General features: G+C 46.7%; 1 protein-coding gene across 4 annotated transcripts in view; it reads right to left on the reverse strand.

Annotated features, from left to right (window-relative positions):
- The window catches only part of LOC137879205 (receptor tyrosine-protein kinase erbB-4-like), a 194,179-nt gene that overhangs the window by 76,052 nt on the left and 99,748 nt on the right, over positions 1 to 18,379 (reverse strand). For all 4 annotated transcript variants that reach the window (XR_011103711.1, XM_068719870.1, XM_068719871.1 and 1 more), the window contains exon 3: positions 7,601 to 7,787. Coding sequence is in view for 3 of the 4 variants with exons in the window: in XM_068719870.1 (XP_068575971.1) it covers positions 7,601 to 7,787 (187 nt within the window). In the remaining variant the exon portion in view is untranslated. The remainder of the gene's footprint in view (positions 1 to 7,600; positions 7,788 to 18,379) is intronic.

Here is an 18,379-nt window from a genome sequence, read left to right on the forward strand (position 1 = left end):
GGAGGCCGGGTTTTTTATCTTCTTCTATTTTTTAGAGGTGACACAAAATGCAATCAGGGCGAATGAGAAGCCGGCAAATTCAATAATGGAGGCAAATGAAAATGGAGCTGGAGACTCTGCACTTAAGGCGGGATGGGCTCACGGCCCTAATAAGCCCCTCTTCTGTCACCGCTTCCCTGCATCTAAATTAACCAGAGGCCCTCCAATCAGCGCGGGCAAACAAAAGAGCCAGCCAAAGAGACGAGGGCGCCGCTGAATGCCAAGCAGGGCAACGAGCGGCGGCGACCGACGCTGATGCTGATGCTGCTGCTGCTGCGTGTCGGCGGGGAGATTAGCGGAGATTTGTCAAGAAGCAGAATCAAATGTTTCTTTACAAGCACTTTCATTTCTACTTTTGAAAATTAAAATCCCAAGCGCTAAAAAAAAAGTACTTTTACCGGTGGTGTGTTTTTGAAGTTTCATGCTGAGCTTTTAATGGGTCTCAGCGAGCCAGAGGTCAAGCAACTCACTCGTCAAATAAATTGCCAGGTACAGTCTCAAAGCACAAACAAACTGCAGAATTGCTGTCCCGTGTTGTTTTTCGCTACAGCGGCGGCGATCGGTCGTTTTACAGTGGAGCTACCCCGACCGTCTGCTCCGTTATTGCGCTGGAAATAGTGTTTTGGTACAAAATGCACCAAGCGAAGAACGTCAAACTCAAAATTTAGAGAGCGCTATGAATGGTTCATAGGGGAGCCATCAGGACAGTAACACTGCTGAGGAGCAGAGCGCGGAACTTGAAATGTGGGCTGTGATTAAACGTCCAGGAAAAGGTTACTTCACAGCCTTGATGTGTGTGTGTGTGTGTGCGGTTGCAGTGCACGAGCGTACGCGCACAAACACGGCGTGCATTTTGCAATTCAAATTTGACTCGTTGCATATTTTCACGGAGCAAAATGCTTAAGAAGTGTTGAAAACAGAGCTGGCCCTCTATATTAAAATTGACACCTACAATGGGCTAAATGGGCAATTTGTCACTTTCTGGCACAGAGCTGCAGCACTCATCCCTCCACTTGGGTAATTTGGGACACACCGACACGGACACACACACACACACACACCAGCAAATCAACTATGACCGGTAAATTGCCTCCATCTGGGTCTACAGTGTATTTAGCGTGCGGTCTGGTGAGCCAGTCCAGCTCCACTCCTCCCCGTTCCCCGACTCGTTGGGCTTTCGTGGCTTCCTCCACAGATGCAGGGGACAGACGTACGAATCAGTGGCAGTGAGTGCCAATGCTTGACACTCTAATGGATTTGCAGGTTGTTGGGTTTTTTTTTTTTTTTTGGGGGGGGGGGGGGGGGGGGGGGGGTTGTGGGGAGGGGGGGTGTTACGCAGCAGATCTCAAGAGGGGCACTTAAAAAAAAATAATGAACCCCAGAAATGCCATTAAAAACCCGCCAAAGTCAAGCAGCTTGCAGGCGCCTGCGAGAGAATGAGGACTCAAAATGAACACACTCACACACACACACACACACACACACACACACACACACACACACACACACACGGGGCAAAGAGTGCACCACTCGTTTCTCCAGAGGCCTTAAAGCATACAAATATGTTGCAGTGTCAGGAGGGAGCATGGCGAGACAAACAAGCAGGCGCTTTGAATATAATTATTGTGAAGCGGGGGGGAAAAAAAAAAAAAAAACTCACATCATCAGAACGTCAACCGCTAACAGCAGTTCTTTTTTTAGCTTGATGACGCTGCAGTTTTGGGATTTTTAAGAAGGGTTCCATAACCCCACGAGGCCCCAATCTACAGACGAACGTATCACCGTTCAATCAAGACGAGAGTGACGTCCCCTAACACATCAGGGCTGCAGGGGGGGGGGGGACGCAGACTCAGACTCATCCCCTCCACCTTCACTCCGAGCAGCTTGAGCCAGATTAGTAGGAAAGTTGTCTCCTATACAACCTATATTGTTGGGCACGATGTTAAAGGGAGTCTGACCTTTACTTTTCACAGTGCAATAATTACATTTAGTCAGTTACTGGCAATTTTTGATATTTTCTTTTTTATTTCTTGGCATTTTTGCTTCATATCTCACTTTTTTATATCCACATTTGCAGTGGATGACCTAATCAAATTATAATAAAGGAAATAAAAGAAATACTCTTAACAGCAAGTTTTTTACTCTCTCAGAATTCATTTTTCAGAATCTTCTTTTTCTTTTTACCTACAATGGCCCTAATACGCCATCATACATCTATGGTATATTCAGTTTATTTACTTATATATTAATACTAATTATATATTTGATAATTTGTTGCATTTGCCCCCTTTTAAGCCTTTTAGGCTGAGACTTTTTATCCCGAAATGTGCCTTTCAGGCAGAACTTCTGCTTCCTCTGCTCCATCTTCCACATCCTGACCTCCTGTCCTCCGTCACAAACCTTACATTTGGGTCGGAGCAGGATGTGAGGGAAGAATCACTGCCCCACTTTGCTGCAACAGATATCCTTATTAACGCCACTCTCTGCTGCTGAGCTTTGCCTGCTGGGGAGCGGCGGCGACTCACTCCGTATCGGCTGACTGAACTTATCTCGGCGCATCGCTGTAAGTCGCTGACATTAATAGAAGTGATTAGTGACTTCCTAGCTACCCCCCATGCTGAGCCCCTAAAGACGAGGATTGGGAAGTTGGGCGACAGGGGGAGGCTTTCCACCCGCTACCTGACACAGTGATACTGACTGAGGTGTGTGCAGGGGTCAGCTTGTGTCAGCCAGTACATGTGAACCCTAGCATCAAAGAACGGTGCGCGGGGCAGCAGACACACCGCCCCCAGGGGGGGGGGGGGGGGGGCTATTACCATCCCATTAGAGGTCCTTCCAGACCCGCCTTAGCCACTAATGGAGACAAACCCGAAGCCCCCGGGGTCCTCTCCTCAAAGGAGTTAAAACAAAAAGCACCAACGGCAGCTGACAGCGACACACTGATGTAACTTAGCACGGCGATGGCATGACAATGACTTCTGGGTGGAAGAGATGAGGAAATAAAGCGTGGAGTCAAGACATTGCATCCCATCGTGCGTCTGCATGTCAATGAATGTCACCTTTCTTCAACGGGACGGGCCTAGCCGTGTTGTCCCGAGCAACAACAGGTAGCCGGTTGTGTTACCTACAAATGTGCAGCAAAGACGCGGCTTAGCGTGGAAGTTCATCGTGTTGCATTACATTTCTTTTTTTAGTTATTTTATGTTTTCAAAAAGGGAATGCTGGTGCTTTGGTGTTCGCGCACTACAGAAAAAAAAAGGGGGTAAAGATGAAAGAAATACAACAAAAAAAAAAAGCTAAACTTTATTTCACAAGCAGACTGAGGGGCTCGCCTCGCACATCCACGACTGCAGCACTTTCTGGAGTAGAAGAGCAGCGTTTGAAGCTGGGAGATATGTTTTAATCATTTGGCGCCTTAATGATGACACTGAATTCATTATTAATGGGCCCCATCCCTCTCCTCTCCCTCTTCCACATAACAGTCCAGAGTCAGAGTGGGTATTAGCATTAGCCGCTTTTGCTCTATTTGATCTTTCTGTAATTACACCACTTTTTGGAGATCAGACCACAAGCTTTATGTTAAATAAAGAGGCCCCGGAAGTGTTTTTTTTTCCTTCTATACAAATTCCACACACAATTACTATGGTTACTTTTTAGCCCTGTCTGGTATTAACTGGTAACTGGAATTCTTCTGACTGTATGAGATGTATGAATATGGCCAGATGCCCCTCAAGTGTTGCTTTAAGAAGCATGTGAGGTGGAGAAAGCGAGCATGGACGCATATAAAGGCAGCATCAGTCAGCTGCCTTCATGTGAGCTGCAGCGCTGTGGGATACTCCTTTTAGGTGCGTCTCCTTTTTTTTCCCAAATAAGCAGAGGGTATGATATCTTTGATGTGCTGGATCTTTATACTGAGGGGATTTACTGTACGGATCAAACTCAGCCTCTATGACGCTTTAAAAAAGAGGCCGAAAAAGTATGTTTTCTTTGTTTTTACATTTTAAAATGAAACATTTATGTTAGACAATTGGTGGGGATATATAAAACCATGATGTATGTTTGTCCTTCTTACCTTCATGCCTAGATATCAGTGTGATCTACTCCTTAAACATGAAGTCAACTCTCCATTTGTTTCGCTGTGAGCCGGTAAATCAATAGGCATGCTCCGAAAATGAAAATGCACATGGGGTTAATTATAATGAAGTCCATTAATCAATTCATCTCGGCAGCAACTGCTGTTGGTAATTTGGCCTAAATGCATTCAAATACTTTGCAGAAATGCAGCAATTAGCGCGACAGCCGCGGCTAATGATTAGCTTTAAATTGGGGGATGTTTGGGTCGCCGCCAGGTTGTGAAACCATGGCAGTGTCGCTACAGTCCCAGCAAGCATTAAGGAAAGCAAAACAGGTGAGAGAGAGGCCGGGGGGGGTGATCGGAGAAGAAATGGGTGACGGCGGAGCCGGCGCTTTGCTTTCTGCGCACGAGCATGCGGGCGGGGGGGGGGGGGGGGGGTTGAGGGTTGCACTGCTGCCAGATGGGAAGTTGGAGTCAGAGTCTTTGGGGCCCGCTGAGCCATTTGGCCCCCATCCAAATGGGCAATTTCACCGGGTAGAAAAAAAACAAACAAAAAAAAGCTCACAAACAAAGCAAAAGTTAAGCTAAGAAAGAGGGTGAAGCTGGATGTGAACACCATTTCATACACGCCACCTCATCAGCTCTGAGAGGCTTGTGGTTGGTGTTATCGCCACTGCGGCGCAGCATGGGATAATTAGCACTGCAGAGCCCATGTGTTGTGTGTGTGTGTGTGTGTGTGTGTGTGTGTGTGTGTGTGTGTGTGTGTGTGTGTGTGTGTGTTAGGTTATTAAGGCTTACAAGAAGCTGCAGGGGCATCAGAGGGGGGAGGCCGAAACAAGTTGATATCAGGGGAGTTTCTTTAACACAGATTACTATATATCCCATACTATACTATACACACATACTAGTGGTGTGCATTCTGACTCCACCGCCAAATTGAATTCCATGCATTGTGTGGACTCCCACTGTGGACTGAATCCACAGAGGGGATGAGGCAGCGGTGAAGCTGTTGTTTAATGTATTGCGTGCGGCGAGGAATGCTGAACATATTCTCACGCGGGCGAGTACATCCCCTGCAGAATGAATTACGCGTGCGCTTCTTCATACAATGAAGCCGCGCAAATGTGCACGGTAGCTTCCGTAGCATCACCGGGAAGGAAAAAAACACATTTATTAGTGCAGTTTGAGGAATGACAGAGAACGACCTCATAAGACATCCATGGAAGAAGGGAAAAATTAAAATAAAGTTACCTATCATGAGTCAGGAATAAAGATCCTCTTGGGCCTCCCCTACTTTGTCGGAGTAGACCAAGTGGAAGGCGCCATCCTGCTTTACCAGCTTAGGGTGTCAGCATGCCCTTAAAACTCCCAGGAGTCCTTTATCGCCGTGTTCAGACTCCATAAAACGCTGCTTATTACACTAAATCTGTCATGTGCTTTAGTGTGGATCACGGTTTGATCCCCCGCCATCAATCAGAAAAACACTACGGCAAAGTCAATGGCATCAGAGCCCGGGATGAATCTCTGCCGTCCAACTTTCTCAACACTGATGGTTTTTTACTCGCGCCCCGAGATTTTACAGGCACCTGATTCTCGTCCCCCAAAAAGTTACAAAGGGCGGTCAAGGACCGCAAGATGCGTGACTTCTGTTTTACAGTGAAATCCATTTGGTTCCTCTGTGAAACATTTGACACAGAATTGGCCACAGGAGGAGGGCAGGCAGGACGGATGTGGGACGGATCGCAATGCCCACAGGAGAGCGGTGTGAAGCGGGCGGATCGATGCCAGAGACGAAGCCTCGGGCAGAAATACAACAAAGGGGGACGCAGCCGAGGCGTTCTGGTGCCATGCAGTCCCACGCGGTCGGCCCACGGCGGGATTGAGCCCGGTTTGTTACCCCTTTCCTTGTCTCATCCAGTGAGACTCTCCTACGAATCACAAAAGGTGCTACATGTAGCAGTTTCCACCTTATTAAACAATCACAGGCGGACAAATTACTTCCGACACCTTGGTATGAGCGGATTGTCAGGAGGATTGGCAGCTTCTCGAGTGTTCGTCTTTGTTCTTTGGCTGTGCTTTAGAGGACATACGCGTTGGACATGATTTTTTTTTTTTTTCTCCCATTGGCCATTTTGTGAGATGCTCTAAAAGATTAAGCTCCATCCGTGCTGGAAGAACAGAGCTCTTTCCCTGTTTTTTCCTGCCACGAATAAATCCGGCGAATTTCCCTCCAAAACCCGACAAAGACAACGGAAAAAAAAAAGGCATCCCACTCTCTGCTTCATCGTCTTGTCGACAAGTAATTAACAAACATGTCCAATGTGGTAAGTAATGAGAGGAGTGGAGGGATATGGCATGAAAACGAAGTGATTCAGACGCTCTTCCTTGACTCTCTCTCTCTCTCTCTCTCTCTCTCTCTCTCTCTCTCTCAGCGATGTTCAAACATTCAGTACATCCCCTCAAGTGCTGACACCGTCTCATACAGCCTTGGACACGTCAACTTTTCTTGGACCTCTATTTCATATCACAGCTTCTCTCTGTTTACCGTCTTCCCTGCCACTCCAGACAGTACGGCATCGAATAAAGCAGAAGACGCTGTATGAGAGACGGAGTGACCCTGACCGAGCTCCACTGCTTCTCTTCAGGATTGTGTGTTTGACAGTCGTCCCTCAGCCAGAGCTCCTCCTACGACGGGCTTGTGTTTCTCTCCCTGGAGCGACGGTAATGCCGCCGCAACAGACGGGGACCGAAAAAAGGCAGCACCTGACTCCTGACGGGCGGGAGGAGTGAGCCTTTAAAGCAGCTCAATCTGTGAGAATTACATACATTTATACAGTTATCTTCCAGATAGCAGCGAGACGAGATAGGATTCAGCGGGAAGACGGTGAAGCAGGCACTCTAAAAGAAGATTTCAAAGCCCGCAACAGATGATAGTGTTTGCTGCTGTTATTCTGACATGAGCTGGAAGGTCACTCCACCACTGGGTAACGGCGAAATGGCAAAGTTCAACCGATGCAGAGGCCGTGACTCAAAAGGTCTGATACCAAGATAAGCGTTACCGCAGACAAAAGCTACGAATGTAATCCACTTCAGCGTAGTCTCTGTCCCATGACAACAACAACAACAAAAGATAAGCTGTTACATAAAACATAGCACAACCACTTTCAAAATCTTACTGCATGAAAAAAGCTTATTTGTGAGTGTGTAAACAAAAATGTAATTAATGGGAAAAACAGGCATTTTACGCAGACATTTGATCTCTCTATATAGCAACAGAGAAGATTAATTTGCCAGGGTGTCGGATACGTGGCTTCAAAAGTTCAGTTTCAATTTTGTGACTTAATTAAAAAGGCTCCATTAAAGCGGTACATGTGGGTGTGAAAACAAGTCAAACACAAGCATATTTAGGGAAGGAAATGGAAATGTCTTATTTGCAGGGTGCTGGAAAAAAATGAGATATGGCGACACTGGTGAAATCACTCTAACCTGTGAGGTTGCGCAGGCCCAGCTGCCTCAGGCCGTAGTAGCCGTCCCGCCTGTAGTTGAGGAAGATGGCCAGAGAGTAGCGACCCTCGTAGAGCTTGGTGCCGCGGACGATCCGCAGGTTCTCCAGCGGCAGGTAGTCGAACTGGTTGAGAGCCACCAACACGTAGCCGGTCACTTCTCTGATGGACTGCGTGACAAAAAGACAACAACAGAAGAATATATTGAATATGTAGCGTGATAGAAAAAGAAACACAAACCCCAAACTCTTTGTAGTAAATGGTGACATGACTTCAGTCTGTGATCTAAATAGTTCTTGGGTTTGAATACTCAATCCACCACCACCTCTCCAAACCCGTAATTCATCCCTCTCAGCGTCTGTGCACGGAACATGTTATTTGCATTTTTGAAATGTCAAGCTCATGAAAGATTTGGACATGGAGCCCAAAGTGGTTCAAATGTCAGCTCAATCGCACACTGATTGCACTCCTCTGATTACGTTCTCTCAGCTGTTCTTTAAGGCTGGAGAGGTGCGCGGTACGAGCAAATGTGACATTTGTAGAGGCAATAAGCAATCCCACCTTTCAGAACAATATTTTCAAAACACAAATGAAGCACATTTGTGTTTTGAATTCATGTGCTGTAGGTGTTAAAAGGCACAGATTCTTGGGAACTCTCAGTCAGGTGTGAATGAATTCCTCAAGAGATCTAAAACTAAGAGAAGAAAGATAATTTGGCGGCGGTTCAAGCTTAAAGGGCTTGGCTGAATGCCTGACTCTCACACACACACACACACACACACACACACACACATAAAACACAGAAATAGAGAGCTCGAGTGTGCCGAGTGCCTTGCTGAAGAACATGGCAGACCTCAACTATCTGCCTCATCGTGCATCAATTGACCTTCTCAAAAGCAAAAAAAAAAAAAATCGGGCTGATTACCTCAGTGTTATTCACATGATGAGGTGAATTAATTGAACCGCAAAGTCGGGCTGAAGGACGGGGCCAAGGAGAGCATATTTGAACATCTTTTGTCAGAATTCTCAAGAAAAAGTATTGGTCCTCAAGTCGCAGCGATGGCTTCAGAAATAAAGGGAATAAAAACCTGTGCGGGTTAAAGCTCAACGACACACAGCGGCGCGTCGTTACGGCGACAGATTACAGCCCAACAGAAGGAAGCTGAGAAAGAAGCTCTTTTAGCCGACAGCCACATCCATCATTATGGCAGTCGTCGCATACAGCATCCACATAGTTTGATGTGTGTATGTGCATGTGTGTGTGTGTGTGTGTGTGTGTGTGTGTGTGTGTGTCTTCTAAAACGTAACTTATTCCCCTGTTGCAACAACACCTTCTCTGTGGCCATGCAATATTCATCGGAGTCCCTCAAACAGCAGCCTGAGCTTATTACACACAGAAACTCACAAACACACACACAGCATTTGTTAAATGTCACACACTTTACCGACCACCACTGACAGGCCTAATTACAACTCTACAGTTAAAAGTGTGTGTGTGTGTGTGTGTGTGTATGTGTGTGTGTGTGTGTGGGGGGGGGGGACAAATATGATTACATGGTTCAACACTGGCTTGTACAATGGTAGGCTTGGTTCGAAGCAGTTCGCTTTTCCTTTTCTTGTTTTCGAATTGCTTGAGACGGGGACAGACCAACCGGTAGGAGTCATTAGTGCAGCAACGAGGATGTTGCTTCCCACAAAGGAACGCAAATTGTTGCATAAAGCAGAAACACGGTCATGCCTTCAAACACTCACATTTTTAAAGTCCAGGGAATAAATGGAAAGGCTTATGGAGCGGCTACAGAGACGTCCTAATGACCAGAGACAGGCCAGATGATTGGTTGGGAGGGAGGGCGGGGATGAGCGGTGTGGGGTTGGATTGGCTGCTGACCCCCAGGGGACGCTAGTGGAGACTGACAGTCGGGCCGCCGCGAGTGGAGGGCCTGCGTTTCAGGATAATAGCAGGTAACTGAGATTTGCTTCTATATCGAGCGCTCGGGATACGCGCGCACCTGCTGAGTCGGTGTATAGTAGCGCTAACACAATAGGAAGGAAAGAGACACTGGAGGTGCTTATTAGCAAGATTACAATGTGTCAATCACCTGTGGAGTGAAAGAACAACATAATAAAAGAGGAGAAGGATTCATTTCAGCCGACGCTTTGATTAGCATACTTATTGCAAAAAGGGATTCTATTGTGAGGAACTCCACCGCCTGTCAAAGCCCCCTCTGTGAAATCACTCTCTGTCATATGTTTTGTGATGGGTTTTTGTGTTCACGTTTGTTTGAGAGCCAGCAGGTTGTGCAACTTCATGCAACTCCGCGCAACTCGTGACTCAGCCTCTAAAAATAAAGTGCACAGAACGGGCCTTCTCCTCCTCCGGGGACGTTGTTGATCTGGCCCCCGCGGTTGGAGAGTCGTGCCGTTTCATCACTCGGACCCCGCCATGACCCCCGTGTTTTCCGCTCGGGGGCCGGGGGCGCCTCGATATATCATTAGCTCCGCCATAACCCCAGGAAGCCTGCCAGGGGCGCTATGACTGGGAATGGGGGGGGGGGGAGGAGCCCGACCCAGCTGTAGGCATGCACTCGGCTGCTGGCAGACTCCACAGTGCTTCCACTGTGCCCCCTTCTCCCTGCCAACCTCCGGGACCCGCTGGCAAAACCAAAGAAAAACTGTTTCCTTGTTGCTTAGCAACCGAAGGAAAGCCTTCCAGCGGGAGCAAGGGAGAGCAAAGAGGGAGAGAGCAGGCAGAAGAAAGAAAAAAGAAACAAGTCTTAGAAAGTCTTTGTTGTAATTTACCTAATTAAATTAAAGGATTACTCTGCCCTTTCTCAGTCATTTTCTTTCGCTTTTACACGATTCAATTTCCCTCCGTTGCCATAAATTGGTTGTTTTTTTTCTGAAGGCTCTCTAAATCAATATTTATGTGCATTCCTCTCTCTACTGGAGGAGGAGGAGGAGGAGGGAGGAAGCAGGGAGACAAGAAGGGAGGGAGGGAGGTCCGGAGGGAAGTGCACACAAACACCTGCATTTCCCCCTTCCGCACCAACCGCGCTCCGTTTCAGAATCACAAATACAGAAGCTGAAGGAATGCCGCTCGGAGAAGCTGCCCACCGCTGACTTGTGGGTGTTGTGCTCGGACGTAACAAAGGGGGGGGGGAGATAACCTTGAATTTACTCCAAAAATACACTCCTAACCAGGTGATTGTGAGGACTAATTTGAACCAACAAGGTGCGGGGAACCATCGATCGGTCAAACACACACCTCATTCCCATCATCCTCCTCTAAAATGACTCCTAGCCTGTGACATTAAAGTCCAAAAGCAAAAAAAAGAAAAAGCATCGACATCTTTCCACAGTCTGGCACAAGCACAGGTTATTATTTCAGACACCATTTTGACTGCATCTTTTGATTGCAGCTCGAGTGTTTTCGCTGTTGTGAGAACCACAAAAAGGGTTTGTGCAGAAATTCACTCACTCACACATTTTACACAATCTCCACACACACACACACACACACACACACGCAAGCCTCAGATATTCCGATAACCCCCACCTACGCAGAGAAGAGAACACCGCCACGAGGCACAGACGAGAGTCGGTCGACATAGGTCAACTACCCGTGATGCATTGCAAGTTTAACGTTTCCTCTCGCGCTTTTCTCCATCAATCGCAGGCAATTAGCGGCCGAGCGTGGAGCACTCAGTCAAGCAGAATGCCCCCCCCCCCCCCCCCGACAGGCTTGTTTCCTTTTCTTGTTACGCTTCACCTCAGGGGGATGCGTGAGTTTCACATGTTAGGAAATTGCTCTTTGCATCTCCGGGATACATCGCATCGAGGCCAAGGCTGGGGAGCCAAAAGTGCTTTATCTACTCCGCACAACATAATCAAGACAGAAGGCGGCTGTGCTGTCTTGGAAACAAAAAGGAAGCTGCGAGGCGCTGCGCTCCGGCACCTGTAACCCTTCCAGATATGTGGAAATGTGTTCAGAGTCTCGCAGTACGGAGACACACTCGCATCGGTAATTCTGACTTACGAAGGAGGAATATTTGTATTGAAATGAACCATGAATTATCTCGCTAAGTAAAGAGTTAAGAATCGAGATCTAATTCAGCAGCAGGTGGTGAGAGTAGAAGCGTAAGAGGTGAATACTGAAGCCGGATTAAAGATGATGAAAACAAAGTGACGAGTGGCTCGCCAGCATTCAGGATCCTCCAATTAGAACTCAAACACGCCTCAACAGACACTTATGTAAGCTAATTCACCAAACTGTGTGATGTTTTTAGGCTAATAGCCTGTGTGTCTACCATCATTTTTTTCATTCAACTTACTCTGCAGATACTCAGGAAACCTTGCCAACGCAGCCGATAGATTTGCATACAAATTTTTGTAATTTTCCCAAGATCCGCCTTTGGGCTTCATCCCAGATTCAGAAGGAAAAAACGCTGCATTAGAGAGTTTAAGTGGAAGAATTAAGAGAGATGAATGAATATTACCTGTATTATGAATCACCTTTTATTTCACCAACTGGAAAAACCTAATTTGATCTGTTTTTGGCCCATCGGTCAACATCCAAGAGGATCAAGGTGAAGACATTCAAAGTGAATGCAAGATGAATAAGACGGTGAGGAAGAGAAAAAGTCATCTTTTGAGGCCACGAAACCTGAAACCTGACTTATTTACTACAAGATAAAAAAGATGTGGTGCATAATGCAACGGTTGCACATCCAGCGGTTCACAATCCAGCGGTCTGGACCTCCTCCAAAGAGACACAAAACACACATTTATAGTCCGCTTTCTTTTGTGGAATATTCATTTTCCTCATCGGTTATTGCGATGAAACCAGCTGGGATGTTGGCTCTCTGTCGAGCTGTAAAACGTACAGATGGGTAAAAAGAATTAAAGGTAAAAAACAGACTGAATTGGACAGAATCTATGACAGGAAGCGCTGGAGCTCAAACAAACCCTTATATTGATTAAATTTGGCACCCATCTGTACGTCTCACTGTCACGACCTAAATAAATCATTATGTCTAGATTTGTACTTCGCTGTGATCCGACATGATGCTACTCCGGCTCTATCCAAGTGGGTTTACATCCGCCGCGGAGTTAATTCTCTCTTATTTATTTCCTCAAATTTAATCTACTCTGGTCTCTCTCTGACAGTTCGCTTTCATCAGGCTAAGCCGATTTGGATAGACTCTTAAACAACTTCAGTGGGGTGAAGCCGCTCGATCTAAAAAAACATAAGAAAAACCCCCACACCCCTTTGTTATCTCAAAATAATGAGGTATTTAAGTCACGCTCATGAGAAAACAACGTTTGATACCTCGAGATAACGACGTAATTCAATTGTTATCTCGGGATAGCAAACACAAGCGCTACGAACGGCTAAGTTGCTGTGTTGAGATAATGAGATAGTTAGGACGTGACCACGTGGAAGCAGTTTGATATCTCCAGATAACGACACAGATAACTCGCAATCTCAACATAGCACAGTCGAAAAAATTTGTAGGAGGTAAATACTAGACAGCGAGAGTAAAAAAAAAAGGACATTTGGAAAGTAAAAGGATGCAGAACAAGGAGAGGAGTTTAGGGTTAGGAGGTGCAGTGTAGTGGGCGCATTTTGCAGGAAGTGCACAAAGATAAGGGGAAGAGAAGTGGAGCACATTTCAAAGCATAATTAATAGTGCACCTGTTCCTGTCATCTGGATGAGTGAGAGACTAAATGAGGTGGATGGCATGAGAAGGAGCAAGAGGAGAAGGAAGGAGGGAAGAGAAGGAGAGAGGGGAGGGCACAGCACAGAGAGGAAAGGAGAGGAGGAAGGAAGAAAGAAGGCATAATGCAAGGTAAAAAGTATAATGACACTATTATAAAATACAAGAGATGGGACACATATTATGGTGATTATGGCTCATTTCCATACATATAGAGCACTCTGCCAGTGAGTCAAGGAGAGTGCAGCGGCGCATGTCAGCGGCGCATGTCAGCGGCAACACCGGCGCCTCTCAACAGTTTGATCCGACCGGCGCGCCGGCGCAATCTGACTCCTCCACACGGCAGCAAAGTTAATGGGCGGGCAGGGACCTGTTTACCAATCCGCTTCAATGGGCTCTGTGAGAGCGCCGTGCACTCCTTCACCTCGTGCGACTGTTCGGCTGCTAAGTATGCCGAGAGCACTCGGGTATGACATTCAAGATTTTGAGAAATCCTGTTTAAAAAATCTTTTTTTTTTGTTTTTGTTTTTTTAAATCAAGGCCTTTGAGAGAAGGGCCATTGACTTTGAAATAAATGACAATCCAGCTGCATGAAATGTCACTGTCGTTCAGCACAGGTATTTGCGCGGAGCTTGGGAGATTTTTTCGCTCACATCAAAACAGAAACCACATCAAATGGGAACGAGCGAGCGTTTTTGAACCCACGCACCACTTTTCATGTCGGTGGTTTGAAATCCACTCCCTTTAAGGTATCTCAGCTTCTCCACCAGCACATTAGGGGAAACGGGGAAAAGGTAATTTCTTGCTCGGCTCAATCAAAAGGCTTCAGTTGGACGAGCATCGACTCTCACTGTTACGCCGGGATTGTGAAAAAAATGCTAGTTTTTCGTTTAAGCTGGAAGAAGGTTACCTTTAGTGATTTGTATTATTTATTAAAGTCTGGAGCTTACTCATCGTCAAGTATTTCTATTCTTCATTTTCTTAATTTAGATGTTAAGTAAAGAGAGAGGAAACCAAATTTGACGGTGGAAAGGAAATTAACTTTCAAAGTGCAATTTCCTTAAGTAATTACATTGATTCATACATATATATACATATATATATATATATGTATATATATATATATATATACATATATATATATATATATATATATATATATATTTCTTATGTTGGATCACAATACCCAGGTTGCTACTGGACATGTTGAAAGGAAAGTTTTCAGAGTCAGATACAAACACTGACATGTTTCAGTTTCAATACTGCCAGCTAGCGTTGACAATGACTTTGGGATGACACAGTGGTGTGTGTGTGTGTGTGTGTGTGTGTGTGTGTGTGTGTGTGGACATCCAGGGGTGTGCTTCCAGCAGCTGCTGTGCTACTGGCTTTCGGCGCTGATATTCATTGTCTTGGACAGCCTGACAATCTCATATGAGTCCGTTTCATGAGCGGCGTCCGTGAGGCGTCCGTGTTGTCAAGACGCATTTACAGTAAAGACCCTGACTCTGAAATTAAAATTACCAAAGGGGAAAGTTTGCCGCACATTAGCCGGGCAAACTACAACAGTGACAGCGTGGTACAGTATCTGATCCTTAAGTCGCAGTGAAAACACTAATACATAACTCATGAGGCAGGGCTGTTGTAGCATCCCAGCAACAGTCGCGTGGCGTATCGCATTATGCTGTAGCCTTTGGGGACCCTACATAATGCAGTTATGTGACAAAGCTAGTGCTCGTCAGCCACAGGCTGGCTTCAGCTCGCTTGACAGTAGCTATAGTGGGAAAGAAAAAAAAAAGTGAGCGGCATGTTATCTCCTATAGCACCTAGCTCCTGTATCTCATAGTTAAGACCCTCATTATTCATGGTCATCCCAGTTTAGGACAGAGATTTTGAGAGCTGGCAGGGTCCCCGAGGGGAGGAGGGGCCACCGACGGCTCCAGGGAGAGCGGGAGGAAGGGGGGAGCCGAGCCGAGCGGCCTTCGAGGACCAATGTCAGTTCACTTCTCAGGGGAAGAAAAGGTGCTTAGCGGCCCGTCCAGGTGATTGATGATCGGGCCCGGAGCGGAGCCGGGGAGCAGCCATCGGGAGACAATGCGAGACTTCGCTTGGACAATCAATTTATGGCGATGGGAAAGACGACAAATACATATGAATTCCCGGAGTGGAAGATTGTGGATGTATGGAAAACAGAAGTGATAGGTAATGATTGTGTTAAAAAAAAAAAGGGTCATAAATCATACTTTTTCTCACAAGAGGCACCATAATCTCTCCAAAACGCTACTATACTCCTATACATGCACGACCATATGTTCATGGTACTGACCATTATATTCATACACGGCTTTTCTTCCTCACATACACCAAACGGTAGAAGACTGCAAATATATGTCGGCCAGGTAACCAGGCAGCTGTGGGACTGATTACAATCATGTCAGGTTTGATCTGTCTTGTCTCTTTATAGAGCCTGGGCATGTGTGTGTGTGTGTGTGTGTGTGTGTGTGTGTGTGTGTGTGTGTATTGGTTAGGGAGGGTATCTGTCAGCCATTTTGCCTCAGTAGAAAATGATGGCAGTGGCATCATCAGCGGTTATGAAGCGCACCACTTTTTCGGCGCTAAACTACTTCATTACCCTGAAATCAAATTCCCCTAATCAGAGATGGATGTCCTGATTTGGGGCAGCAAGAGGTGTGTGTGTGTGTGTGTGTGTGTGTGTGTGTGTGTGTGTGTGTGTGTGTGTGTGTCGGTTTGTGGATATGTGTACGTTACAGGCGCGTCCGTGCACGCACACGCGGGTGGGTTTTGCAATATAAATCAATTTGACTGCATAATGAAATCACACGTGAAAAATGACAGTTACAACACAAAGATCGCTCATTGTGGTTGCGTCACGTAGCGAGGTCCAGAGCCCCTCCCCCTCCGCCCCTATTTGGAACGTGATTGGTTGATGCTTCGATTCTCTGTGCGAGAGCTCTGATAAACATTCATCGTTCCCTTTTTTAACTATAGATATGCAGTTCTACGTGCTCAGGCTGGTTTCGGCTTCTCTCTCAATAACGTATTGAAGACCTGAGTGATAAACAGCACGTCTGCAGTGTTCTGTTCTGTTCAGCTCTCGGGCTTTTGGGTGCAATCCCAGCTGGATCAGGAGCATAGAGAGAGCGAAAAGCCAGCCCGGCAAAAAAAAACAAATACAACAGCACTAAAAATGTAATATTATCTGCAAACTAATGTTCTCAAACTTTGTGATGAGAAACAAAGAGACATGCTTTTCACACTGTGGGTTCCAGCCGCGAGCGGGTTACTGAGTAGAAGCATGAGATAAGTTTTCGTAACCAACTCCTGACGTGAGTGTGTTCTGTCTGCATACATATACACAAAAATGACTGTGTGTGTCTCCATGAGTTCCACCGACTCGTGTGCTAAAGATCTGTCCCCCCGCTCAGTCCTGGTTCTGGTTCTCCTGTGCCTCCCTTCCCTCCGACCGGCCCGGCTATGACCTGGTGGTTAGCTCCAGGCCCCGCAGCCGCAGATGGACCCGGCTGCCCAGCTGTAGCATCCCCTCCGTCTGCCAGCTTTCCTCTGAAATCCGACGTACAGGTCGTCACGGATCGCGTGAAAGATCCTCCGGAGCGCCACTTTGTTTTTTGGCCTCTCCCACCTGGATCGGCGGGAACCAGCAGAGCAGCGAGGTGAAGCTCTGCTCCCGGCCCGAGGAGGAGCTCCAGCTGCAGGTCAGACCTTAGAAATAGACTCTCCTTCCTTTTATACAATCTGGGAAAAGTGGAAAAATGTTCACTGCTCTCTACACGAACCTGAACAAAGGGTCGGTCAATCACCCCGTACTAACACAAGCTGAAAAGGAGCCCGCGGAGACAGGCTCACAAAGACGTCACATGTGGCGTAATGCGTGAGTATCGCGCGCACACACACACACACACACACACACACACACACACACACACACGGAGTAAGTGTTGTTGAGGAATCTGCTCCCTCCGCTCAGCGAACTATAGCAGGAGCTGCACCCATGAATTTATCCGCCGCTAAGATGCATTTATGATATACTTGAAAGGGTGCCAAGAGGGGGAAGGCCGGGGCGCTGGAAATGGCACAACCGGTGACGCACCCCACAAGTCTCTCTCGAACACCAGGCTGAATAAGAAGCACTAAAGGAGCCAAGAGGACAACAACAGCAGCCCGGTATTAAAGGTATATTACCGCCGATGACACGCTGGGTTTGTCCCGGCCCTCACATTCGGGGTCTTTAGCACTTCGGTGCGCGTTCAAGCGCCACCTGGTCGGAAAAAAGGCAAACGCGTCCCACTTGTGAAAAATGCCAACACCCTGCACACATGACCCACACTCGATGCTCACTCCTCCAACTGCCATTTAGGAGTGGCATTTAGAGCCAAATGTATTCCACGATCCATCAAAGTCCGCCGCGGTCCAGCTGTCGGCGGTTCTGCTCGCAGGAGCTGGTTTATACGAGCGCGAGGACGCCGTGGACATCGGTTTAGGATTTCATGTTTTATAATGTGTGATGTGTGTTTTAAGACATGTATGAGAAAGAAGATATGATACCAAAGACTGCTTTCATTTCGCCAAGAAAAACAGACACTTAATTCAAAAGACAAATTAAATTAAATAAGACCAGAGCTCTGAGTTAAATGTAGTGGAGTCAAAGTGCATGATGTCATAGAGTAGAATTTGCATTCAATAGAAACACTTAAGAAGAACAAGAAACTCAAAATTGAACTCAAAGGACGGAGCCTTACGACATGACATGATGTTGTTGTTTTTGTCTGCTATAAGAGAGGAAAACAATGTGATTTTCTTCCAGCTTTTTCGTGTTCTCTTTGTGCCGCCATCCTCCCCTCAGGGATAATCGGAGATCACGTGCGACTTGGAGTTCGTGCGCAAACGCACCACTTAAATCAACAATGGAACTCTACGGAATTGAGGACGTTTCAATTTTGTTGGAAAACTGTGTCGAAACACGCAATCAGGACAGACGGTAGGAAAACATGCTGTCTTCAGCCAGAGC

Source organism: Cebidichthys violaceus, unplaced genomic scaffold, assembly GCF_023349555.1.
Source record: "Cebidichthys violaceus isolate CVI_PGR_0920_01 unplaced genomic scaffold, fCebVio1.0.p SCAF_24, whole genome shotgun sequence".
Taxonomy (NCBI): Eukaryota; Metazoa; Chordata; class Actinopteri; order Perciformes; family Stichaeidae; genus Cebidichthys; species Cebidichthys violaceus.